The sequence below is a fragment of the Solenopsis invicta genome, chromosome 5 (assembly GCF_016802725.1).
Source record: "Solenopsis invicta isolate M01_SB chromosome 5, UNIL_Sinv_3.0, whole genome shotgun sequence".
NCBI classification, from domain to species: Eukaryota; Metazoa; Arthropoda; class Insecta; order Hymenoptera; family Formicidae; genus Solenopsis; species Solenopsis invicta.
In genome coordinates, this window is record NC_052668.1 from 25,492,204 (window position 1) to 25,519,832 (window position 27,629).

At 35.5% G+C, this 27,629-nt stretch overlaps 1 protein-coding gene across 3 annotated transcripts; it reads right to left on the minus strand.

The window, feature by feature from the left end:
* Positions 1-5,404: 5,404 nt before the first annotated feature.
* Positions 5,405-27,569, minus strand: LOC105195369 (mucin-5AC). Of its 3 annotated transcripts, none has more exons than XM_026130948.2 (9): positions 26,962-27,569; positions 23,653-24,739; positions 19,908-19,940; positions 17,504-17,569; positions 15,024-15,268; positions 14,113-14,371; positions 12,948-13,332; positions 12,620-12,817; positions 5,405-9,366 (listed from the first exon to the last, which is right to left on the minus strand). In XM_026130948.2, exons 2-9 carry the CDS (start codon positions 23,728-23,730, stop codon positions 7,562-7,564), a joined length of 3,069 nt encoding a protein of 1,022 aa, XP_025986733.1. In that variant the 5' UTR covers positions 23,731-24,739; positions 26,962-27,569; the 3' UTR covers positions 5,405-7,561. The 3 variants fall into 3 exon arrangements, with proteins under 3 accessions (XP_025986733.1, XP_025986732.1, XP_025986734.1); XM_026130949.2 differs by lacking the exon at positions 26,962-27,569 and adding an exon at positions 11,938-12,044 and having other exon boundaries at positions 8,038-9,366; positions 23,653-25,194; XM_026130947.2 differs by lacking the exon at positions 26,962-27,569 and having other exon boundaries at positions 23,653-25,195.
* Between the last annotated feature and the right edge of the window lie 60 nt (positions 27,570-27,629).

Genomic DNA, 27,629 nt, shown 5'->3' on the forward strand with positions numbered 1-27,629 from the left:
TATCAATTAAATATTTTGTCAATATAACCAAAAATAATTTTGTGTTTCTAAATGTTTAGTAAGTATTATCAAATCTGGTGTAAGTTACTGAATACTTAGAAAAGTAAAATTATTTTTGGTTATATTAGCCAAATATTTAATTGATACTATTTTACTATACATTTGATAGTTATTAGCAGTCTTTTTTTTCAGTGTATCCACCCGCGATCTCTTTACGAGATCGAAAATCGATTAAACGTGAAAGATTCGTCCTCAATCCATGGCAAAGTACAGTTATGCAAACGTCTTCCATAATAGCACACATTTCATACTGAGAAAAAGAAATGATTGTAGTTACTATAAAATTTAACTATGATTCATAATTATTTTTTATGTCAAATATATGTATTTACTTGTTTAAACCATACAAAGTATAGCTATTAGATATTATTACTATGTAAATAGTAAACAAATGTTTAAATAAAGTTATATTTACTAAAATTGTTTGCATTCCTTATATAGAAATGTTTATTTTATTTTTATCTTTCGTACTTTGATTTTTTACTATAATATTTTACTATTTTAATATTTAAAATTATTATAATTTATAATAAAACTTTTTTACGGCTGGTAGAATTATAAGTTATTATTACTAGCATTGTAGCAATAACTTTAAAATTGAAGCAATTATAGTCACAAATACCACTTTTCTCTCACAATCAGAGCATATGTCCCCAGAGGTGGGGACATTTATCCAAATTTTCATGTTAATTGAACATACGTTAAAAAGTAACACAAGTATTCTGTAGAAAATTAACACGAATAATGTAACGTTTTGACATAATTTGTTTTCAAATTGTGAAAGCGTATTTCTTCAATAAAACATTAGTTTAATATTTGTAATTAGCACTTACATTTTATTCAATTAATCTCAGAAAATTTTCATGTTTAATTCAAAACTGGATTATTTTTCTTATTATTTATTTATTTATTTATAAATTAAATGTTATTTTAACACTGAGGCCGATATTCATAGTTATTAACAATTTTTAATTTTTGATTGAAAGCATAATAAATTATAAATTAATGATTTATTTATACATTCATTTTTTTTTAAATTAAAAATTAGTTACGACTATGAATGTTGATTTAAGAAATGTTAGTATCAATTTAAGAATGTTTTTTTACAAAAAAGCTAAAAATTATCGAAATTAAAAAACTGAAGGTTTTTTAGGTTTATTTTTTTTTCTTAATTAACAACAAAGCACTTTAATCGCGAGTGTCCAAATTTTGATCCTGACCAAATGTAAAGAGGAAAACAATTAAAAAATTTGTTTTCAAAAGTTTATAATGATTTTTACAGCAAAAGTAACCATATTTTGTATAGCCTTAAATAACTTTTAAACAAACAAGTAAATTTAAATAAATTTTTGCACGAATATTTATTAGATTTTTATTAGCATGTGTAAAAATTTTGATTTAATTCGTAAATGAAACTTTCTTATAAAATTTGCAAATAAGTGCTATAAAATGCAATTTTACATAAAAAATTAAGAGTAAATAAAAAATTAAATAACTTTTAAACCAATAAGAGAAATGTGCTCAAATTTGAGATATTTAAACGTAATAATAGAATAATCTATGAAATGTTTCTATTTTTGATAATGTTTTGAGATCTGACATATTAAATTAACACTCGGATGTTTCAAAAATTCGAAAGTTTAATAAGGATCGCTTTCAATACAAATATCAAATATTGTTTTACGTACGGTATCAACAATTTGTCCTCCAGATGTTTTTAAAAAACAAATTTTTCTACTGAACATCAAGAGTCATTTAGAAGAAATGATTTTTCAACTATCTTAATAAGCGGATACTGCGATGTTTTCTTTCTGATAAGCCTCGAAACGAAAAGATCTTGAGAGCTCATTCTGTGAGACAGAATAACCTTAGAGTAGAATGTACTAATTTTTCAACATCTTGAATACACAGTGTATGCATATAAAAACATACACGGGCAGCTTGATGATTTTATTCCTTCTTTTTCTTTCGGTGCAAAAAGGAGGGAGAAAAACGGAAAATATACTCGAAAGAATTTTCTAATTAGAAACGCTCGTTTCATAAAGCAAGCATGCGTTGGCGAGAGAAGGAGGAAGAGAGAGAGGGGGGGAGGGAGAGAGAGGGAGAAAACTGACGTAAAGTGTATTTAGAGAGACCGCCCTGCTCCCGCTCACCCTCTCTCTCTATTGACACAAAAGTGCAGGCACCTTCCTTATTCACCCCCTTTTACGGCGCAAAGCGAGATAATTAAAGAACTTTGAACAATAACGTGTTAGTCTCCACGTTTTTCCGTGCCGCCGCGAACTCGATGTGGCGATTCGCGAACGTTTACAATTGGCGTGGGCTATATACGTTTCGGAACCCTTATAAAATTCTTCAACAAGAGAAAGATTGATCGTTAGGCAACTTTGAATTAAGGGAAGACAGGAGATCAAACTAGATGTGAAACTTGAGAATTTATTTTCGGGAATGAAGGGGGATAAACGAAGTTCGTTCTCCATTTAGATATTATTCACAACTGTGTATTTAAGATATTGAAAATTAATTTAGGATAAAAAATTTATTAAAAATATAGGAAAATCGAGGAAAAATTAAAAGTTGCAGAAAACGAGCAAAATAAAATTTAACGTAATTTTTAACGATAAAATTTATTTCCGCTTAATCATATAATGACTAAGTAAATCGAAACGTCCAGTATATTACGTGATTAAACAAAGATAAATTTTATCGTTAAAAATTACCTTATTTTTACTCGTTTTTCCCCCTTTAATTTTTCCTTACTTGCTTTACATAATTACAAGGTTTTTATTCCTTATTATTTAAAAATATAGGATGTTTTTATTACTGAAGGCAGGTCCAAAAATTTCTAGTTTTGCCACGATAACTTGTAAGAAAGCAATTTACTTTTTATTGACCTACTTTTATTTGAAATTTTCAAGACCGTGTTCAATGGCAGCCATGGCAGAAAATTCCTGCATTTGTAATAAATTTTGTATTACAAATTAAATTTCTTTATGTCAAATAATAGTAATAACGCTTGAAATGAAGAACTCTGTGTCCATTTATTCCTTTCTCTAAAATAGATTAGTCTTTAATTTAACCACACAAACTTCTCTCCCTCCTCTCCTTCCTCTCCCTTCTCGCCTTCTAAGACGAGCGAATCGCTTTTGATACTGGTCGAGATTTGTTAATTCGGATCACGAAGGATCCGAGGAAGAAAGGCTCATCGATTGAAAAAGCTCGTAAACCGTTAACGAGAGACAATTCTCTCGCTGCGGTCGAGCTTATTTCTGTCGTATCCGAATTTTCCGGACGACAGACCTTCTCTTTCTTTCTCTTACTCCCCGTTTCTCTCAGCTACCTTTCGCGCCGTGCCGAATCGAAAATAACCGTCCGATCGAAAATAATCCCCTCCCCCTCCCATCACGCGCGCGATTACGCGACGCGTCCGCTGGACGCGGAGGAGCCCGCGCGTAAACGTAACGTAAACGCGCGGCCCTCGGAAATGGCCGCGGCCCGAATGATGCGCTACCGAAAGTAGGTTTCCGTGGGATCTCGAGCGTGAGCCCAGCTGGTAGTGGGTGCCCCCGTGGGTGAATTGATTAAAATCGAACCGCGGCGGCGCGGCGCACGCTAACAAAAGAGAATTGCGGCACGGAAAGGGTGAAGAGAATGTGGGTGGACGTGTAGATGGAGCGTAGAATGGGGAATGGGCAAACAGAGCGCAATTAACATGCAACCATTAAATATGTACGCGCGCGTTGCTACAGCGCGACGCGTGTGCGCAGGTCGGGCTCGCAAATACATCGGGTATACGTCGGACACCCTCTCCCACCCTCTCCGTGTGCCGTTACGAGCGAGCGAGCGAGCGAGCGAGCGAGCGAAGCGGGTCGCAGCGTCTCTTCCCGCGGCCTGTTGGCACAGCCGCTTGATTAGCTCTGCCATATTTACATGTCATTAGCCGATTGTTTGTCCAAGTCGGTAACTCCACCGCTCCCTCCCACCAACCCTTGCGTCATCGCGGTTTAGTCTTTTTTTTTCAGCGGGAACCCATTCGCGATTCAACGAAACGCACTGAGCACGCCTCGAAAATCCTCGATCGATCGCGAGAAATGAACGAGATTAACGGCATGCAAGATCTATGGTGTGATCTATGCGCCAAACAAAGCTCCTTGAAATTAAGTTTTCGGAGGAACCTGTCGGATTAGGGAGCGCTGAAGCTTTCAGTATCATATCATAAGCATTGTAAGTTGCAATGCAATATTACAGAGACGTTTCAGAGATATACAGTGTCAATATTTTGCCGAAATGTTTCAGTAATGCTGTAGAAATATTATAAAATTTTCAGGATAAACGTATTAAAACGCGCTGGAGTATGCTCCAATATTCATGTAACCGTGTGAGAATGCATTTCCCAGTCGACACAGTTATATGTTCACTATATAATAGCTGCAAATTTCACTATCACATTTTATATAACACGAAAGTTGCAGCAATGTTGTACTTATATTATAATTTTATTCTTTTTCATAGGTAGTAATGATGATATATTTATATCATCTTATTATAATTAAACTCATTTTTTTTAACATCTGTATAGTTCCAATATTTCAATTCTATATATTAAAGTATCACATACTTGTAAATAATATGTAACATTTACACATTTATATTATATAAAAGAAAGCAAGAAAGCAATAGATACAAGTAGTTATGATATAAATATCACAAAATATTTGTTTTTTTTTCGTATACTTTCTTACTTAATATAAATCCTATATTAATAATATTAATATTATTGCTTTGTGTGTCAACAAATAAAATAAAAATGCGATTAATTATATGATAGAACATTGTGCAAGTTTTCATTGCTATATAAAAATTTAATAATAATTTTTTAATATGCAGAATATCTCAGATGTTAATGGATAAACTTTGAAAATATATAAAGATATTTGAGAAAGATGAAAAAAAAAAAGAATTTTTTGCAATTACGTAAATTCACAATATTTTTACATCCAAAAGTCGAATGAAAAAGATTAACTTATACAATTGTAACGTATTCTTTTTTATCTTTCTTAGATGTCTTTATATATTTTCAAAATTTATTAAGGAAGTATTCTGCATGTTTGTAGTCCACATATGTTTCAATGTAATATATTGCACCATAACATTACTGTAGTCTTACATGGTAATATTTCTAACAGCAGACATTTCAATGTTGCCGCAATATTGCAGAAACAGCTCATAATTTCTATGCAATGTTATGTTTCAATATAAGGTTTATGCAATGTTTCTGCAATATTTCGATACTGTATGGGAATAGATTGAGGTCTCTGCAAACTGAAACATATATCCCACATTATACTCTGCTTAAGTTGTCTTTATTTCATAAAAAATACGAATCTCTCGATCTTAGTTTCTCGTTGCCTACGCTGCATATAACAATTCTCTTCTCTTCTTTCGTTTTTCTTATTTTTACATTAGATGTATATAACGGGCAAAAAACTGATGGTTAATACTATAATTCGCTTGGCGAATACTTAATGTTAAAACATCAAATAAATAGAACGAATAAATCAGCTCGCGTGTAATTCAATCTCGGGGATAAAAAAAAAAGAAATAATACTAACATCGTCGATATCTTTCACGGCAAAGTAATTGTAGTTACTTTCGAACAATCTCTCACCCATCTCGGTCCCTTTTGCAGAAAAAAAACGCTGCAAAGGATCACAGCTCTGCTCCATTCGCGACGAAAAAAAAATTTTAGACAAATAAAAATCATAACGTTAAACGTCGAAGTTCGCATCGACGAAACGCATTGTTTACGAAATATGCATACACGCATGCGCACACACATACACACACACAATTCTTACTATCTCCCTTTTCTTGTCTTCACGAACTGCCTCCGGCAAGAATACAACTTTCGTGAGAAACAGGACGATCGACTTTATCGCCGTCGCTTTATGGAACTTATAGACGATGGTCCTTAATATCTAACGCTTTCGATTATGGTAACGAGAATTTGATTAATTGTATTATTCCACTGTGATTGCTCTCGTTCTCCGATCGCCTAACCGTCAAATTGCGACCGCGTCGCGTCGCGATCCGCGTTCTACCGGGCTGCGTGATCGGCTCTCCGCCGATCGCCGGTTTTTAAAAAGTACCACTTTTACTTTACTATTAAGGCAGTATGGTAATGTGACTTGATTTACGTAATAGTTAGGCTTCCTCCCGTGTCCTTTTTTTCTCTCAAGATGAGATATTCGCGCGACGCCTCGGATATGTGCTCGGTTTATCTAGACGCGAAGGGGGTTTCTTTGAAAATCGTGGCGCACAACCAGATGAGGGATCTCTTGGAAGAAAGTCGGAAACGCAGAATATAAAACGAGATCTGTTTCCGGGAGAATCGATTTGGCCCAATTCGGCCTAGATTCGGCTTATCACTCTTGGCTCCATTCGTGAAGAATCGTATCATTGCGTTCTTAGTTACCGTTCATCTTGCCATCAAGGACTAACAACTTGGATAGGCAAGTTTGTTGAACTGAGAGAAATCAAAACATCCTAACGTTACGAACACCGACACGAATGAAACTAGTGATTTCCTCTTCCGGTCGTGTTTCGCAATTTCGGACGCACCCTCCTGCACGCGTATACATATTGAGTATAAAGATAAATTCCATTACGAAAGAAACACGCAGATCCTTCTTCGGAGAAAGTTTCAACAATCGTAGATGCATACAAGAAATGAAGGAAAAACTTTAGTAAAAGAAGCACACCTGGTCTCAGATAATCTACTCTAAAATCTTCAATCGCGTGAAACCATTGGGCGAGTTTCAAAATTATTCACGAAGTAAAACAATTAACACGATTGTAGCAACGTCTTCATCCTCCGCGTCGTAGGCCACAATACATTAGGAGGTACGGTATGACGCTCCGCATAAAAATGTTCAAGGGATGTCGTTATTTATTCTTAAAATATCTCTTATAATGCGATCGTATACTGATATAATTGCTATGGCAATTTGCCCGCGCGCCGCTTTCTTTTTCGAGAAAACGCGATACGTGTCGCGAGTTTTCGAGTGCGATTAGGAGTAACGATGAGTACGATCGACAATGTTAAGGCTCTTGTGTTTTTTTCTTGCATCATACATTTATCTTTTTTCCTTCTCGTGCCATCAATTGCTTGTCTAACAGCATAAAAGTAGTATATTTCTTTTTCGATCATGGCATATTAAATAAATCTCGTTCATCTGCGTCAAAAAATCCGTTTTCGCTGCAGATGCAGGACACACATGCCGATTCAATTATACACGTATGTACGATTGCTAATTAGAATAATTTGTATATTTACTAATCTGCGTATTACTGAACGTGACTGGCGAGAAGAAAAAATAATTTACTCAACATAGTATGGTGCAAGAAAAAAGTCTGTATGGTTCCTCGTTGTCGAAACGTGCTCGTGATTCAATGAAGAACCAGGAGCCTTAACGTCAACGCATAATTAATCTAACTATGTCTAACCAGTGGCGGCGTCAGCCTCACTCGCCATCGCCGACTTGTTTGACTCCTTGCTTCTTTCCCCTGGAGAAATGAGACCCATCTTAGCCAGAATATTAAAGTCATTTGTGAGATCGTTCACGTTCATCGCTTGTTCAGGGGTATCGCTATGGCCACTGCTGCTACTGCTGCTGCTATTGCTTCTACTTCTTAATCGCCCACCACTGGGTAAGTCTTGTTTCTCGGTGTCAGCCTTATCATCAGGAACTGAAACCTCGTTACGAAGCTCCGAAAGATTGCTTTGTGCAATGCGCAGTGCCGCCGTTGTCGTTATCGTCGATCGATCGTTCTCGCGTTCAGCTGAATGCCGTAGAGTCACCGACGATCGTGGGTCAACGTGAACGAACTCGTAATCTGTGTAATCGTCAGATTGCGTCGAAAGATGACGAATGGGTTCTTCGCTCGCGATATTGTCGTCGTCGCAGGCATTTTCCGAATCGTCAGTTAGCCAAGGAAGGCTAATAACCATGCGGTCATTGTCCGTGTCGCATGACGTCAACAATGGAGCTTTAACAACGGCACCACCGTCATCGTACTGTTCGTCGGACGGGCTGTCCTCCCGGGCAATCTCGTCGTCATCGTCGTTATCACCGACCTCATCCTTGTGTGCTAGCTTTGTTCTAAGTGGCGCTGGTATATGCGCTTCTTCCAATTTCACGTGCTCGAAGAACCGCGTGAGAGCGCGCCGCTGGAGCTGGACTGTTGCTGGCTTGTCGTCTGGCTGCTCATGCAGCTCCAGTTCGTGTTCCTCGCGGCAGAGCTGCTGTCGTAGGAGCGGGTAGTCTCGGTCGTTTGGGTCTCGTAACTCGAATGTACGACTGGTGATGGTATGGGACAGGTTATGGCTTGGGAACAGTGAGTGGAAGAAGCTTCTTGATCGGCGCTTGCCATGACCATCGAGATTCGACGTTGCAACTGCTTCCTCCGCTGATCCGGTTGATCTTGGTCGTTGCTGTTCGTTGCCGTTATTCTCGACGTCGCCGCAAGAAGACAATAGGATTTCTGCGGCTGATCTGGTTGACTGATTGACACAGAGTTTACCACGTGTGAGTTTGGCCCAGGGCTTTTTGCCGTTGAGGGTTGCTCGGTCCAGCTGATAGTCGTTCGAGATGGAGTAAAGAGAATTTGACAATTTTGATATGGTGATTGGTTGGAATGAGGTTGTACGATTGGCTTGTTTCTTACGGTTGTTACAATCGTAGAACAGGGATTTGGTGATGACGGGTTGGAGGTTGGTCTGAATGGTAGTGCTGCAACTGGTCGGCAATTGATAGTTGAAAATGTTGGTTGCAGAGCGACACTGGTCTTCGGTTTTACCGCCAGAAGACTGATTGGACCTTCTAGCTGGCTTGGCGATTTTCTTGACGATGAGGTATGATTGATGCTTTTCTGGCTGGACGGTGGTGGTACTGGGCAATTGGTAGGAGTGGGACACCTGATCTTCTTGGATATAGGTGACGTTTGGTTGTGAGTAGTCATTGACGACGTGATGGTTGCGATGTACGGTGTCTTGTTGGTATTCGGTATCGAAGTCTGATGAGGTGAGCATGTTGTTCTCTGATTGGTTGATGTTTGAGGTGGAGACATTGTTCGCGGTGATCGGGATGAGGAAGGTTGAGGCAGGCAGCTGATTGACGCCGAAGACGTTGGAGAGGATGCGTTTTTTCTGAGCTGCATCAACTTTATGAAGTCCACCAGACGCTTTATAGACTTCTGAGTCTTCTCTTGCTTCCCCAGTAAATCCTGACGCATTCGCTGTTGTAGCTATTGCAAAAAAAAAAACAAATGTTTTAAATATTTTATCGAGGAATGCACTTCGAATGTAACATGAGCTATTGTTACAAGGAAATATATGCAAATGTTCTCTTGGATTATATCCTTGAATACATATTATAAATAGCGAATGTTACCACCTGATTCTCAGGCGCATAAAGAAATAAATACGACTTTATAAGATCAAAAATACTGTTCTGAAGCTTCATTGAACATTTTGTTAGCGTTGTAACCTATAAAATTTTGAATTTTAAAAATAATAATGTAACATGGAAATAGTCTTGAAAAGACATTTTCGAAAAATCTAAGTACAGAGTGTGAGTACATCAAATAAGATAAAGTTTTTATCTCTGCAGAACTCTTTTATATAATTTTATGTATATATATATATATAATCTATATATTATAATATATAAATTACGACATTACATTTGTTTTTGACAAAATTTGTAATCTGAAATTTAATTTAGACAAGTAAATTCAATTTTAAAACAGATAAGATTTTTTTAAGTTGTCTACAAAATAATTTATAAAAGTTGCAGATGAGCATTTGCACATGTTTCCAATCAAAATGACTTACTTATAGTAACTTTCATATCGTATATGAAAAGCTACTATAATTGCTTACTAAAAACTTTCACAATAAAAAAAGAAAAAAAAAGAGCTAATTAATACAAATTTTTAATATCATGCATTTCTTAGGTCTATATGCAGTACGTTTTTTTCGCGTATGTCGCATTCGAACTAGTAAATTACTAGGAAGTATATGTAACATAGAAATAGTCCATAGTGTATTTCCAGTTTGCATGCGATTTATAGTCTGTTCTTTTTACAACTGCACTCTTACAGTTCTTTTCTCTTTTTCTCTTCACAATATGCAAAAGTGCAACTGTGTTAAAAGAACAGACTAACTACTAGTTCGAAAAAAACTACGTGATATAGACTTCACAAATTCTCGTCGATTTATAAAGATTGCTAATTCATATGATACAATAAAGCTTCAATGCGTAAGATGCATTTAAATTCTACAAACTATACATTACATATATTTTTCTTTATGTTAAGTAACACATTACACTCACAAAGAGTAATTCATGTACATATATAATTAGCTTCTTTTTTTATGAGAATTTTTTCATCAAAATAAATATCAAAATGTATAGTATATTTTAAAAAACGTATAGACTATTTAGAAAACGACTATTATTATTAAATAAAAGATATTTAAAAAAATATCACGCATGCCATTAAGCCATAAGATTACTGACTGTGAATGCTAACTCTATTACCGATTCATATTTAAATTCCAATTTAATTTAGGCTCCAATCTAAATGCATTGGCCAATTCATGCTCAATTTCTTCATCTTTAGGTATCTTTATACACGAAATATCTCCCAATGAATATGGTAAATATGATTTCTAATAAAATCTTAGTATTAATAAATTTTGTGTCAAAAGTTAGTAGTATGAAGAAGTTATTCGTTAGATACGTAGTCAAGATTTTAGTGAAGAAAACAAATTTTTAGTTATTTGATAGATATCTTTATCTGGAAGACAGTTATCACGAGATGTAAAGAAATCAGGCACTTGTCAGTCGGCACCATTGTAATTGATGCAAAACTGTCTATAATCGATTCATCTTTTACAGTTAATACTGTGATATGGGCTTCAGATGCATATGAAATATCACTCTTAGGCCGGTAATTATAGTAGATTCTTACTTCAAGAATGTCTTAAGTAACGTCTTAATTGCTAATATGGCTTTCTGATTACTTGACATCTTAAGATTATACATAAGACAATCTTAAATATAAGAGTCGGCTTTGAATACCAGCCTTGAAGTACTATTTTATTTGTTGTACAATAAATTTTTCTAATGTAATGATTGGCTACAAAATAGAGAATTTCTAGAGACTTATTTTCGAGAAATTCTCTTAATATCCTAGGAAATATTTCATAATAAAATTTTTTAGAAATCTTTAACATTTTCTAATAACGTGATCGACAAATAAACTTGTTAAATATTATATAAAATTTCCGTCCATTGTCAATGATATTAATAATAAAGAAGAAATTAAATTTAAACAATCAAGCGCTTTATATTACTTATGCAATGAGCAAATTACATCTATAGATCATGCGAAGGAAACAAATAATTAAAAAAATAAAGCTAGCTCATGAACATGGAAAAAATAAATAAAAATGTCAATAAATAAGACTGGTCGATTCTTAATCAAATTTGTGCATTTAAAAAACGTATTGTAAAATAGTAAAAAATTGATATGTGTATATATCACATATTAAATGTAAAAGAGAGATCATATTTTCTATATTTACAGAAATATCTTAGACAATAGAATCGACTTGCCTCCATAAAACATATCACCCGAACAAAAAAAAAATATAACGAAAACGCAGAGATCTTGCAGGTTCTTTTTGGATGAAAAAAAAAACCAAAAGAACAAAAATCGTTCGTAATTTACATATTCGATCGAACTGAAGAGCATTCCAAATAAAAGTGAACTTTATAATTTGTCTTTATGCGGGCCAACAGGACGAACCTGGAGAGACTGGCCGAGTAGTTGTGAGCGTTTTTCCAACTCGTAAACCTGCAATCTCAGATCCGAGTTTCGCTCGCGCAGCTCATATCTTTCTCTCTCTTTTTCCTCTGCAAGATATTTTGCGTTCAATACACAGGTTGTTTTTTTGTGTGCCCTATCGTGGACGATCGACCAAAAAGTTCTTCTTAATTGCAAATTCTTCGGCCGTAATCGAGAAGCCGGTCTCACACGCGGACACTTCTTCCGGCAGGTTGCCTCTCTCGTTTATTCAGTGCGTGCGTGCTTACGCTCAATTAAGTCTGCGGCAACGCTGCGATACCTCGTTGTATGTTAAATCTAAAAGTTATGGACTCATGTTATACAAATTCCTGTGTTTTATTTAAAATAATGTGCTTTGCGCCGATTTACCGGTCCCTCTGGATTTTATCTCGACCAAGTTCACGTATGTGCACCTCTCTCTCGTTAACTCTACAATCCTCTAACTGGGAAGGCAGTAAAAAAATTGCTGATTTTTTTTATAATCAAAAAATCGATAATTCCCAACCGACTTGTGCTGCCGCAAAATGAGATAAGCCTATCGCGAACTCTTTCCACAACTAAAGTTGTAGGTACAAGAACTTTTTTGTCAATCACACGCTTAGCGCTAATGAAAGATTCTTTCAAGAAACCGAGGACGATTTACCGAATTTTTCGTCCTTTTTGTAACGTAGCAATTTGTTCTCGCTTTCTGTCGGTTCCTCTCCTTCTTCATCCTTTTCGATGTCTTCTTCCTCATCCATTGCAAGTACACATTTTGGACAGATTCTGGGTGGAGGCGATGATCGAGTATGACACGAAACGTGATAGTTACTTGAGCAATTCTTGCACGTTGTTAACGAACCTATGAAATAACAAAGTGTATGGGCATTTGCATTAAACATGTATACATTCGCGCAAATTTTTTTCAATATAACTACTTAAGAAAACTATGTTTCTAAATAATGTTTTTAAAATTAATGTCATATTTTTACCTGGATTTTCACAACGGATGCACACAATAGAGTCACTCCCAATCCTTTCGATGGTTAAACTAGACGGTAATCCGGGTATGTGAACAGCCTTGTTGTTACCTATCGATTGAACAGATTTGGCACTAGATACGGACAGTCGCATTGGATTATCTTCCGTTTTATTTTTATTGATGAAGACTTTGCTGTCCGCGTTTCTGAGGATATTTGGCCTTGTGGTGGATTTTTGGATTGGGATCAACGACTTCGTTACCATCTGCGCTGGAGGCGAGGTAGATTTGGTTGGCTGAGTTTTGTTAGGTGGAGGCGATGGGCCGTTCATACGTGCTGTTGTCTGACGAGTGTGAGGTGCATTTCCAGATTGCAAATACGAGTACCTCTTCCGCTTCTAAAATATATACGCCAAAACATCAGCTATTAAATAAAATTCAATGCTACAAATTATAGAGAAAAAACTTATTTTTATCCAAAGTGCGAATAAATTTACTTTTTAAATATGTAGATACCTGAATTTATCTTTGTGTATAATTTATCTGCAAAGGCCATGCTAATCTAATGTTCAAAAAATTACTATATATATATGTAAACAAAAAGATAATATATAGCTTTGTATAAGAGCAATTAATTAATAGTACTGTTCGACAAATTTAAACTTTTTTTATAAACTACAAACTGGAAAAATAATGCAATGCATAGATTTATATGTATTTTTTTCCGTTGAATCCAATGATGCTATTAATTGTGATTATATGAAATTTTTCATACATTGTTTAAACAATGATTGTTAAAAAAAATTATGTTTAACAATTTTGACCATGGAGTAAGAATCATTATGTGCAAGTGATTATTGCATAAGAGGACCATTATCATTCTAATTTATTTCTATCTATAATTGTAAATTTCCATTTTTCCTAAAAACGTGATGTGATAAAATAATTTATGGATTTGTTTTCAACAACAAAAAATCTATAAGACTGACTAGTCCGGTTTGTAGTTTATTTTTTCGTGTCAAACAATCTAGTCAACAGATTCCAGGTTTCAATCTCGATCTTCGTATACATTTCTACAAGAAATTGATAAAGAAGAAGAAATATATAAGATATAGGTTTAAAAAACTCCATATTTCACGTAAGAACACGTACAAACAAAAGCATTAATTTATACTTACGGATGGTTGTTCGAACATAGAGTATACGAATTGCGGGTTCGCTGTGCTTCGACGTTTTCTTTCCACTCTCTTCTTCTGTAACTCCATACATTTGGTCTTGGTAATAAGCCCGAGGCAATGCAGGTAATTGTACTTCTCGGGCGATTCGATGTTGTGTTCCTTTTGCACTTCCTCTTGCTTATCATCGGAATTCTCGTCCAACGACACCTCAACGACGTCATCTTCGCCGGAGACGGTTTCCACTGAGCTAGGACGTAGCCTGTAAAAAAACTTTCAATTGAAAAAATTCCAAAATCTTTGTTTCAATGTTAGACAATTTTGTGTAAAATAATTTTGCAATTAACATAAATTTCAGTTTATAGTTAATTAAATGAGATTAAGGTTTCTCCAGTCTTTCCATGAAATATAAGAATTTGATCAAATTTTGAGAATAAATTTATGATTTATATATAAGCATTTCTAAATATTTTTAATTTTTTCAATCGTGTAGTTTTCTTTAAATAACTTCCTAAAATAGCAATGAGCCGTATGAAAAGAAAAGTTTTAAGTAATTTAATTGCAAACAAAATATAAAAAATTTTAAAAACCTATATAAAGAAATGAAGTTTAAAGAATTTAGGAATTAAACATTTTGGAAAAAAAAAAAAAAAAATTTATCGTATCATTTTTTTGTAAGAGTATATGTTCACAAATTAGGCAATTTTTTTAAGCGTAATATCACACACTGATGAAAGTGACAGCATCGTTAGTACATGGAATTCAAATTGTTTGCTATTTATTATTTAGAAGATGGCAATGATTAAAAACTCCTTTGTTAAAAGATACGAAACGTCACGTGATTATACTCCACCTTTCTAAGCTGAAGAACTTCCTTAATCAATTTACTATTTCTTCACCGCACACATGCTTACTTTGCACAATCGTTCTCTTGTGACCGTGAATGATGAACATCGCCATTCCTGACAACTTCTTCGTAGTCCTCCTTCGAAGGCTTCGTCTCGAAACCATTGGCGGCCGCTTCATGCTTCGTTTCATTATTGTTCGTAATGTGATTGTTGTTCAGTCCAAGCAGAGACGGTATAGAAATTTTCGATCCGTTCGCGTTGTCTGCCTTGGACGCGTTTATCTCCTCGCGCAGCCGCTCCACAATCTCATTCTGTGTTAACAACCAGAGATAGATATAGTAAACACATTATAGCGATATTTAATATCGTTGATTTCAAAAAGAGATCCTTAGGAACGGCTATAAGCGGCGAACTAAATGCGTTAGCTTTAACACGTAGTGTACACGCCCAGAAAAAAATGTCTTCGAGGAAAAAATTTTGCTTAAATAAAAAAAATATGTACAATACATTACTGTATGGCTAAAGAAAAGTTTCTTTAATTTGAAGAAATTTTTTGGTTACTCCTTATATTAGAATTAAAGAAATAGTTTGGTTGTACAACGCAAATCTTTTTTCAAATAAAAGAAATATATTTTTAAAACCAGAACAACTAAATTATTTCTTACATTTCTGTCAGTACTTTCTTTAAATTAAAAAATTATTTATTTAAACGAATAATTTATTTATTATAAAAAAAACTAATATCATTTCTTGAAATTAAATTTATACTTTCCTCAAAGGTATTTTCACTTCGACTAAAAAAAAACCAAATTAAAGAAATGATTCTATCAATTTAAATATAACTTTTCTCTGAATATAACACATATGTGTACGAACATTCAGACAATCGTTATAATTTTGCATAAAAATAAACAAACGTAAAAACAACTGTAAATATTGCGAGAAAATAAAATATTAACCCCTTGTTGCACAAATTTTTTTCTATTAAATTTGAATTGTATTTGCTGAATTTTAAGTATATAGGGAAAATGAACTAATTTAATATCTTAATAGTCATTTTGGCCACCATTTTGGATCTGCCATTTAAAATTTACCAATTATGAATGTAGATTTGAAATCAGTGACCTCGAAAACATTAATATAGAAATTTTGAAGTTGAAGTGTGTTTATTATCATTTTCATCCCAATCTGAATTTTTTTACAAAAAAGAAACCTAATTTTGACTGATCTTCTATTTCTAATTAAACTTATAGTTAAGGCAAAATAATTACATATTTTTGTTATTCATGTATACACACAAGTTTTAGAAACACAACGATATCAAATATGTAATATAAATCAATTATACCAAATATGTAAAAATATAAAAAAAAACTGCGGCGAGAAAGCGAGGTATCCTTTGCAGAAAACACTACGCAACAAAGGGTTAATGCATATTGCGATTGAACTCATGAAGCAAATACACGTTTATCGTATATATATATATATATTCAAAAGTTAACTTTCGCAAAGCTCAGAGGAAAGTTTCCGCCACTTTTAAAGTAAACGAGAAACGGATAAACCGTTGGAAAAATGACTTGGGGAATGCATAAATGGGAAAAACGTGGCGGAGAGCCGAGCGAGGGATGAAAGAAGACGCGGAGATTTTGTAAAGAGCCGAAAACGTTTTCGCAGGACATTTTATTGATTTTGAACCGCTCCGTCTCTGCCTCCCGGCTTCTCTCCTTCGTTCCCCCAAGTCGCTCTCGCTCCTTCTTTCTGAATTGTCGCCTCCCTCCCTGGTCCGCTCGCACCCCCGTACCCCGCGCGGTCGCATCGCGCGCTTTCCCACTCTCGCAGCCTCTGCGTATCATCCCCCGTCTATCCCCCGTCCACATTACATCCCGGCTATTTATCTCGCTTGTTATCAACGTCGTCGAAGGAAAGAGAGCGTTGTATCGGAAAGGGAGGAGCGAGCACGGCTACGAGAGAAACGATAAACGTTTACCATCCCGCTCTCTCGCTTGATCTTGGGAAAAATGACGCTAACAAATTCCATTCGCGCTCCTCACTTCCATTGGGACTTCCGTAACTCGTCGTAACAGCCCAGTTGTAATACATGATCAATATATTTAGTCGTTTTTCAGTCAGTACCACGCGTGAGTGATACTGCGGCACGATAAGACTCGTACTTTGTAAAAGTTAAGCAAGAGGCATGCCAAAGTTTTTGCTATGCAGCAGCCAACACCTCCGGATCAATAATAGCCCTGATCGATAATGTAACTTACACGGAACTGCAATCTTTCTGGGGTTTTATAGCTAACATATATGTACAAAGAAAGGGAATTGTCGGTCTTCAAAGCACAATCATTCTTAATCATCACAAACGCGTTTAACTTTAGTTGCATTTTCATGCTCAAAATCGCACGATCGACCCGCCGAGGGAGATTGATTGCGAAATTGCAGGGTCTCGTAATGGGAACTTGAGAAGAGACGGCATCGTATAATAGATGCCATCGTGAATCACTACGTGCATGCGACATGAAAAATCAATTGTCCGCGCTTACCTGGCATTTTCCCAAACTTAAGATGTGCAACTCGATTTTCTTTATCTGGCCGAGTATATTTTGGTTCTGTAACAAGACAGGCGCATTTATATCGGGTCCGAACACATCGAAACTGGAACCACGCAACCATCGGAATTGGGGCGACTTGCGTGCATCGAAGTCTTTGCGGAATATTGCGCGAGGTAATTGTGTCATATCGATACGTTTATGCATCATGGTGATGCAAAACGAAAGTATATAGATGGTTCAATCGTAAAAAGTTAAAGGCTCTTAAAAACTCTAATAAGAAGTCAAATTTTTCATAACAAAGTTATATGTCGAGGGTTTAATTTTACTTTGAAGCTGAAATTATAATTGACTTAATAATTCCGTTTTAAACATGTGTAACGGAAAAGTTTTCCCTCGATAAATATCATCCCGCACTAATTGCCGCGAAAGACGAAGCGTCTGGCCAAAGTTTGTTGCACGCGGCATCGTGGCTTACGAGGTTCCAGAAGAATCGCACGCAAACTCCTGCAAAGTCTCTATTGACTATTTCCTGAATCCCGTTGTAATTCGAGATAAATCGTATTGAACTGTAAATGCGCAACGTGGAAATTATTCAGCACGGCGCGCATATTTGTATATTTCACGAAGTTACACGTTTAACATGTTACAACAAAAAAAAAAAAGAAATTTTATACTTTGCAATGATTTTATACATACTTATATACATATATTCATGGAATTAATTGTTCGGATGCAGGATATAAAAGTTTTTTGGCCGTAGTTATGCAAGAAACAACCTACAAAATTATAATAATTTTTGAATTATTGTAATCAGAAAGTAATTTATGTACGTTTTTCTATATACATTAAACAAAAAAAGATCCAAGCTAAAAAAAAGTTTTTATTTTTTACTAGTTGCATTATGGCCCTTTTCCAAGTCATACATTGGACTAATTTTGAGCTCGAGAATTGTGAAGATCAATAACATTTGATTTCATGCAATATTTTTTTACACTGAAAAAAAATTGTTAACTTGACTAAATCTTTTAACTTGATTAAATTCATTCAGTTCACTTAACTTTTCAGAGTTGATTTAAATACATAAAATATTTGAATTTTAGTTTAGGTATTTATATACTTAGCTATATACATATATACATTTAATTTAAATACTTGGACTGAATAAATTCAACCAAGTTAAAAAATTTAGTCAAGTTAATAACTTTTTTTCTCAGTGTACCCAAGACTCAAAGTAGTTTAGTTTCAAAAGAAAATTTATATTCTTCTTTATGGTTTTATTTTAGATGTAGAGAGAGTTAAACTAAATGGTTTTGAAATTTATATTGATGTTCCTTATTATAAGAAATATTATAACAAACTAAAATAAAGATAAAATTTAAAAAAATAGAACAGTAAAACTTCTAAGCCATAAAGACGATCCAATCCACAAACGACGTTTTCCAAAAATGATCTCAATTTTATACCTTTTGCCCATTTTTTTTTAAGGGCTAAGTTTATCAATGAGTAGCTTCAAAAAGAAAATTAACCATGTTTGATGGCCTAAATGATTATAAAATACTTCAAATTTTATTTATTACTTTTAAATCATATATCAAATATTATTTTTTATAAAATGGACTTTGTGTACGTTGGTTGTTTCTTGCATAACTACAGCCATTTTATGTTACAAATCTATCAAATATAATTTTTTTTTTTTTTAGAGAAAACATGATTTGAAGTGAAAAAACTCTTGCCATTGATGGATTTCTATCAAAAGTATACTTTTGATTTGTAGTGTAAAATAAACTCCTCATATCTCATATATCCAATTAGTTTCTTGATTGTATTCGTATTCTTGTTTATTTAATATTATTCCGCCACATTTTACCATCCTTTATACACATTTTCATGCTTAAACAAAAAAAAATAAAGATAAAGCAGTATCAGTACTTTACTGCAAATTGGTTATTTAAATATCTATCAATCAATCTAACTTTGTTAATAATAAATTAGTGATTTTTTTCAGTTTAAACATAAGTTTGTTTCTGATGGAAATGTATATCACTGACAAGAGTTTTCACTTCTAATCGAGTTTTCCCTATAAAATTCGTTTGGTGAATTTGAGCATAAAAGTATATCCCAATATCCGTGTGTCCGGACAATTATTTTCGTGACTACATATATTGTATAATATTATATAATACGGCAGAAATAGCAGCTTTGCAATTGTAAGGTTCTTTAACATAATTGGTTTATACGTTTCGATTTGGCAAGAGCTAAAAAAAGTAAGAACCAATCATATTAAAATATCTTACAACAATTGCAAAACTGCTGAGCGCAGTCATTATCATATGAATGTATGAATGTAATTAGATGACGATGTAGAATCGTACGGGTAATAAATAACGATACTTACATCTGGGTCATCCTTCAGCCTTTCCACGATTGTCTGCAAATTAACGAAAAAAAAAGTTGTATTAGCATTGATAGGAAAAAATAATAATACGGAGTTCTATTATGTAGAGCAGGACTGAACGGGAACTAAATGATTTAGCAGAAGTATGCCAATGTACACGGCCAACTGGAGCACGATGCGCCATTACGCCATTGTGCTCTCTCTCTCTCTCTCTCTCTTCCTTTGCTCCGTTAATGCCTCCATTAATTAATAAAGATGCAAATTAGAATCTCGCATTTAACTCATTGCGATTCGCATTTAACTTTTTTCATCATTTTGAGAAGCGGTTTAATAGCGATTTAAGCACACGGAGCCAACACACGTTTGCATATTAATTATTATATGAAAAAATATATTACACATTCTCTCAATTATCGTGACTCTTAATTATATGTTATTCATAATTAACAAGGATAACATTTTTAATTATAATACAACTTTCTTAATTTATATATATTTATAAATATTTGCATTTTCAAAAAGTGAGTCTTACCCCAAATATTAATAATACGCGCGTTGATATTATTTTTAATTGTGTACAAAAATGCATGTTATACATTTTTTACTGTGTAATTACGTGTAACTAAGAATAATATTATTCTCAATAATATTGATATTTACAAGTATCTTTAAATAAAATCATTCTTTCAGAAAAAAGAAGTTGTAAAAATAATTTCATCGAGAATGGGAAAAGTTTCGCCTATAATTCTATTCCTCTTTTGATGCGCAGGAAAATTGACTTTTTTTTTTTAATTTTATCTCGCGCGGCACGATTGTCAGAGTAAAGCGATTCGTCAGTTCATGAAGCGAACTCAGCGGAACTCGTATCGCGCAAAAGTAGAAGAGAACGACCTTGTCAACGTTCTCGCAGTAAAAGTAAATCAAGCGTGGACTCGACGACTGCGGGGAAGCTTTTCCGGCGCAAGTATCGACTCGCACCTGTCCCCCACCAACGCGAGATACGCGAACTTCGGTTACATAAATCGCGTTCGGCGATTATGAGATAGAAGAAGTTTAAACAAGCGGATAACCGAAGTAACTATGACTTTCTCGTGTCGATTTCTACCACATTATAGATGAACTTTAACCCTTTCGTGCCTGGTGACATACATATGCGCCAAATCTCCAAAATTCATATCTTCCACAAAAATAAAGATAGTAACTTCTTCCTGGGCTCGTTTTAAAGATAAAAGATAGGATTCTTTACAAAAAAATTAATACCCTTGAGAGTTTCCTCCCTTGACCTGAATACCTCGTCAAAAATTCGTGAAATGAAGTAAAAATAGAGTAAAACAATGTATAATTTTCTACAAAAAAAAATGGCAAGCTTTCTTTTTAAGTTCATTTTGAAGATTAATGTAAGGGTTATTTTTAAAAATGGCGAATCCAAAATGTAATATTTTCTTGAATTTGAATAAAATTTATACTCCAAAAGGGATTATTGATCATGAATCTGTAATGAAACTTTCAAAATTCAATATGGTGCACAGAAAAAAATTAATCAAATCAAATCAATAATTTATTGTTTCATATATAAGTAAGAAAATAAAATGTTTAATTATTGGATATAAATAAATGTGGATTAAGTTGTAATAAGCATATGGGTTATTAGCTCCTTTTATTAAGTTATTGAATTTTATTCCTCTGACCCCTGTAAATTTGTAATATAAGTTTCACTCAAACCTAACAAAATTTAGTATTTTTATTCACACAGAAAAAATTAGTATCAAATGAACATTTTATTGTTTTCTTTATAAGCAAAAATATAAAATCTTGAAAGATTTTGTAATCTAAAATAAACATAATTTGCTAACATGAAGAAATTTTGTTTCATCATGTAAGCAAATCAGGATTATTAATGAAATTATTAAAAAATTCTTTCAAGAAGATTTTATATTCTTGCTTACATATGTAACAATAAATTGTTGATTTGATACTAATTTTTTCCGTGTGAATAAAAATACTATATTTTGTTGGATTTGGATGCAGCTTATTTTCTAAGAGTTTTTCAATAATTACGAATCTATAGTCGAAATTTTCTAATTTAAGAGTTCAGATACAATTAATAAAACGTAAATAAAAAAACAAAAGGCCGAATCAGTTCTACTCACATTTTGTGGAATTTTTTGAAGTACGGGATAAGATAGAGTCCACCTTATTGGATCCGTCAATTTAAATTTTAAAATTTTGATTACAGATTCATAATCAGCGATCCTTAAAAGCTTTAGCAAGACATAAATTAGATGCGAATTACTGCTAGAAAAAATCAGGCACGAAAGGACCAATTTTAATTTACTTCTTATATTTTTTCTAAGTCCTAAGAATTAAACAAATTAGACGAGACTTGGACATAAGGATAAGACAAGGTAGAGAGATTAAAGTTAATCTACAGTGATATAAAATTTGGGCGTCACGTTTATACTGGCTGTTGCTCTCTATTCCGAGAGCTCGCGTAACGATTTCGTCCTTTCTCCGGGATCTACAGGATCCACGGGAAGAATTCATAAGCTGGAGCTGGGCCATTAAGCTGAGGAAAACTGACGCAAAAGTTTGCCGAACGTGCAGCGCGGCTGCGTCGCGCGGGCCGAGGATCCTTCTTCTCCAGCCTCGCGAAAAAAAAGAGCGACGAGGAGGAGCGCGGCCGGATAATTCGGAGGAGTATCGATTGCCCGTCGTGGATAGCGTCGCCTCGCGCGAATCGAACGGACGGCGCCCGTTCGTTCGATCGGGCGCGCGCGAACTTTTGGGGACGCACGACGACTCTCGGAGACGAGAGATTAGCGGAGGTGAGGAATCCTTTCGCTCTCGAGCGGCGCTTCGCTTTCGCGCCTTGTGTCGCATCGGCGACACAAAGGAAGTCTACACTGATGTATTGATATATTTAATAAAGATGGTAGCCACGCGTCGCCAGGGGGAGACGTTCGGGAAGAATCTGTCCCGGACCGGAGGCTCTCTCTTTCGCTTGCCTCCCGCGCGATCAATGATATCAACAAGTTCTCGGGTGGCCGAGATAAGTCGCTTCCGAAACCGTTGCAAGCAACTCGATCCTCCTGTGCGACGAATTTTTCGACGCTGCTTCCGACGAGACGCGCAATGTGTGAAAGAGAGAAAGAAATGGACGGAAGGAAGAACAGAGAAAGAGAGAGAGAGAGAGAGAGACACAGACAGACAGACAGACAGAGAGAGAGAGAGAGAGAGAAAAAGAGGGCGCCGAACGGATACGTTCGGCCATAAACGGAACTTTCGGACTCGCGCCTTCCTCCTCGCCCTTCGCAAGGAGAAAACTTGCTTCAGATACCGAAAGTGCATTTGCTCGCGTGCGTTTGCGCCTGCGCGAGCGCGCTGAAGTTATCCGCGAAAGACGCCGTGACGGATCTATCGAGTTCGAGCTGCGTCTCGAATGATCGATCTATCGCATCGACTCCGAGGGGACTGACTGTTCAGGGGAGTCGCTCGTATGTCGCGTCCTCGCACGCGGGGAGAAAAATAAAAGCTTCCCCGCCGATCGCCAAGGATAAACGTGTCGCGAGGAAGAGGAGGAGAAGGTGGAAGTGAAGGAGGCTCCTTCGCTGTGCCTTCTCTTTCCCTCTCAACCCCCTACGGTCCGTCGTCCCTCAATCGCTATCGCAGCATCGCAATCTTTCTCACTCTTTCTCTCTCTCTCTCTTTCTCACTCACTCACTCACTCTCGTTCTCTTTTTCTCACCTGATGCTCGAGTATCGCGCTCTTCAGTTTCTGTTGCAAGACGAGGATTTCCGCAAACAGGCTCTTGGACATGTCCATGCTGTCCGGCAGGTGGTCAGCGACACGTAGTGCTTCGGCCTCGACGACAACTCCGGCGGTGGAGGCGGTGACAACCCCGATCCGCGTCGGCAGGCGAGAGCGAGCGAGCGAGCGGCGGGACGCGTGTGCGACTCCGGCAACTCGACTCCTCTCGAAGCCGCGGGCCGCGTGAGGAGTCCTACACACTCCGATGAACGACGACAACGGCGGCGGGCCCGCGACGCGTTCTCAATGTAACGTAACGTAACGTCACGTCACGTCACACGTCTCGCCTCGTCTCCTCCGCCTCTGTCCGCTCCGAACCTCGGCAGTCTTCTCTCTCTCCGCGGCGATCGCCGTGTGTTGTGCGGTGTTGCGCGCCCGTTCGTCGCGAACGCGCCACGAGCGTGCGTCTCTCTTCTTCCCCGTTTCTTCTCTCGCTCTCCTCTCCCCTGTCCCGCTCGACGACCTCTTCTCTCTATCGCTCCCTCTTCCTTTCGAGGGAGTGTGAATTTACTGAGGCGTAGCGCAGCACAACGCAGCACATGCACGCACGCACGCACGCACTTTGATGAATCTTATGCACTCGATCTCTCGCCTCCCTCTCTCTCTCTCTCTTTCGTGTCTCTTTCTTTCGTATCCCCCTTGCACACTTCCCCGGCTGGCAGGCGTACGGTTTCGGCGTACCGAGAGTCGCGCACCAAGAGTCCCAATCTCTCTCTCTCGCTCGTCGTCGGCGGCGGCGACGCGAGCGTTTACGCTGCCATCGGCGCGCTATGCTGGTCCTCGCTCGAGTGCGCACGGTCGCACCGAAACGAAGTTGATCGCGCGTGCCCTCCTCGCCCTGTCCTCATCCCCGCCCCTGGCTCCACCATTTGTGCCGACAGCGACCGATCGGCAGCGAGTTTTCGCGCCAAGCAAAATGGGATTTGGTTCAGCTCCGAGGACGGAGTAAGGAGTTTTTCTCTCCGCTTCTCCTTTTTTTCATCCGAGATCCGCTCTTCGTAGGCTGCGTCGCACGTTGCACCTTCTACACTCGAAACCAAACGTATGTGTATAATTAGATGTCGGAGGAAAAAAGGAAAGGAAGAAAAAGTACAAAGAAAGTTCAACTGCGAGAAATAAACCCTCCCTCTCTCCGTGACTCGTCATACTCTCTAGTCTCCCCACCTTTACTCCCTAAGACCCGTGTGACAAGAAGATAATTCTCTAGATCGATTTCCTCTAGGTGGAAAGGCGTTTGGCAGAACTGACTGATCGTCGTGCTGCTATTGGACGATACACACGTGTCAATAATCATGGCATCCATGACGACTCGTATGAACTTAGGAGTGGGTTTCGATTGCCCGTATTATCAATTGGCTAATTTAATATAAAATTTTCTGATTGGTTGTGTCAATGGAAAAACTCTAAGCACCAACAATCGTCGTGAATCGTTGTGAACAATCACAACGAGGTCAAACGCGACGCTTCCTTTCTGACATATTTTCCTTTATAACTCTCAAATTCTATAATTAAAAAAAAGTACTTTAAACTTTTTCAGATTTTATTAGAAATTTATTAGAAAGATTTTATTTAAAATTATTTGGATTGGTAAAAGCTAGTTTAATTACTTTCATTTAAATTTAGTTCATTTTTTATAATTTAATTTTTAACTTTATATATTATAGTTATTTTTTAATCTTTAATTTATTAAATTTTTCTTAAGTTAAAGTTTAGCTACATAAAAAAAATGATAAAAAAATACATTCTCACATAAAAATTTTTACATCAATATTTGTTTTTTATTTCATATAAACTTAATTTACAAATAAAATATTAAATTTGTTTGATGAGCCATATTATAATTGTTTTGAATAATTTACCTTTAAAAAATTACGAATTTGCAAATTAATATGATTAATGCTTTTAAAAATTAATGTTTAATTTAACGTAACTTTTAATTGAGTTAGTATATTTATTCATATAATTTTTTAACGTAATTAAATTAATTTTATAAGCCATTAATTTTAATTTAATTTAGTTAAAAAAATATATTAACTTACTCAAACAAAATCTACTGATTGAGAAAAATTTTTGGAATCTCAAAATATTTCAGAATACATATATATAAAGATTCTAAAAAAGATTTCTAAAAAAAGTATAGACAGACTTTTCCATTTTTGAAAAATGTTTTAATTCGTATAAAAAATCCGAGAAAATGTTTATATCTGACTTTAGTGCTGATGAAATAAAAACTAGAGTTACAGAGAATATTCGGTAATAATTGGACAATGTTTAAAAAAAAACAAATAACAATAATAATAATTTTAACAGTAAAAGTAGAAGTTAGAGATGCAACAAATAGTAATATTTAGTACTTAACGAATACCAAATATTTGACAGTCATGAATCGAAAAGCTGATGAATATTCAGCGAATATTTGACACGGATAAAAACATGTGAATATTGAAAAATAGAAAAAAAGAATGTCGAAAAAAAAGAATATAAAAAAAAAGAATATCGAATAATTGGAATATCAAATATTCAGTGCAACTCGCCGAATATTCGTTGCAATTTTAATAAAAATATATATATTAACAATAAAAAAAAGAATATAATTTTTAAAGTAAATTTGTCAATATATATATTTTTAAGGAGCTATAAAAAGTTTTTATAGCTCCATAAAACATTTGTATAGTATACGCGTAGATTATTTATATTTTACCAAGATTAGGTAGTAACTAGTTAAAAAGTTAAATAATAAAGTTAAAAAGGTAATAATTTTGAACTTAACTTAGTTAATTTTTAACAATATAAATTTTGACTTTAGTTAATTTTTAATGATTTAATTTTTAGCGTTAACTAGTTTTTGAAACATATAAACTTTAATTTATTAATTTTTTTTCATAAAATAAACATTTATTTATGTAAAGACCAAAAATAATAAAAAAAGAAATACATTTTCTACGTAAGAACCAACATTTTTTTGTTATTTCATATAAACTTAATTTACAAATAAAATCTTTTTGTTATTTGTTGAATTTGTTTGATGATTCATATTATAGTTATTTTAAGTAATCTAATTTTTAAAAATTACAAATTTTTAATTTAGTATGATGCTTTCTAAAATTAAGTTTTAATTTAAGTTTAATTTTAACGTAACTTTTAATTATAGTTAGTTTTTTGTTAACTTTTAGCGTAATTAAATCAATTTTATAAGCCATTAACTTTAATTAATTTAATTTAGTTAAAAGAAATATATTAACTCACCCAACCTTGTATTTTACGCGTAAACACCCAGTCCTAAATATAAATGTCCATTCAACCGGGATTCCGGGATATCGATTGGATTTCGAGTCCCTCGACTCCCTCGCTGCGTCCAGTCGAGTTGACTCTCGCGTCGATCGAACTTTAGAGCGGGAAGAGGAGTCGGAGCTAATAGGAGTGTACTTCATGCGCTACCATTATCCCATCAGCTGATCGCCAGTTAACTCGAATGAATCTCGAAAGAAACGAGCTGGTTGATTTCTGCGGGAATGATTCGCGGGATGTTCGAGGACTTCGAGGTTAGGGCAAGGCAGGAAAACACGGAATAAGTGCGCAAGATTTGAAGTGTCGACGACGACTCGACTTCCCGACGTCACTGTGTCTCGATCATCTCGACGAATAATCTTTCTAGTATGCGGTAGTGTGTCTGCCGTTGAATATTCGTCGTTAATAGGCTCGGCTTAATCCGGGAGGAGTTCGGAAAAAGTCATTTCTTCAGAGTTGCTCCGTTGTCGAGTCGATTCATCGAAACCCGTATGTTGCACATGACGTAAAAAACAAAGTGAAACAACGCGCATCGTCGGCGGCTCGATGTGCGGCAAGAGGCGTGGCTCGATGTGATACGCCAATGAAATTTGGGTCCAAATATATCCGCGCAATTTAAATACGAA

Bases quoted from the DNA above. Each gene is read 5' to 3' on its own strand.
- LOC105195369 (XM_026130948.2), bottom strand. From the start codon at position 23,730: ATGGACATGTCCAAGAGCCTGTTTGCGGAAATCCTCGTCTTGCAACAG. The intron at 14,372-15,023 runs GTAAGCATGTGT...GTTTTTTTACAG, and splicing joins CAAGAGAACGATTGTGCAAA to GCTACGTCCTAGCTCAGTGG. The intron at 12,818-12,947 runs GTAAAAATATGA...GTTATTTCATAG, and splicing joins CATCCGTTGTGAAAATCCAG to GTTCGTTAACAACGTGCAAG.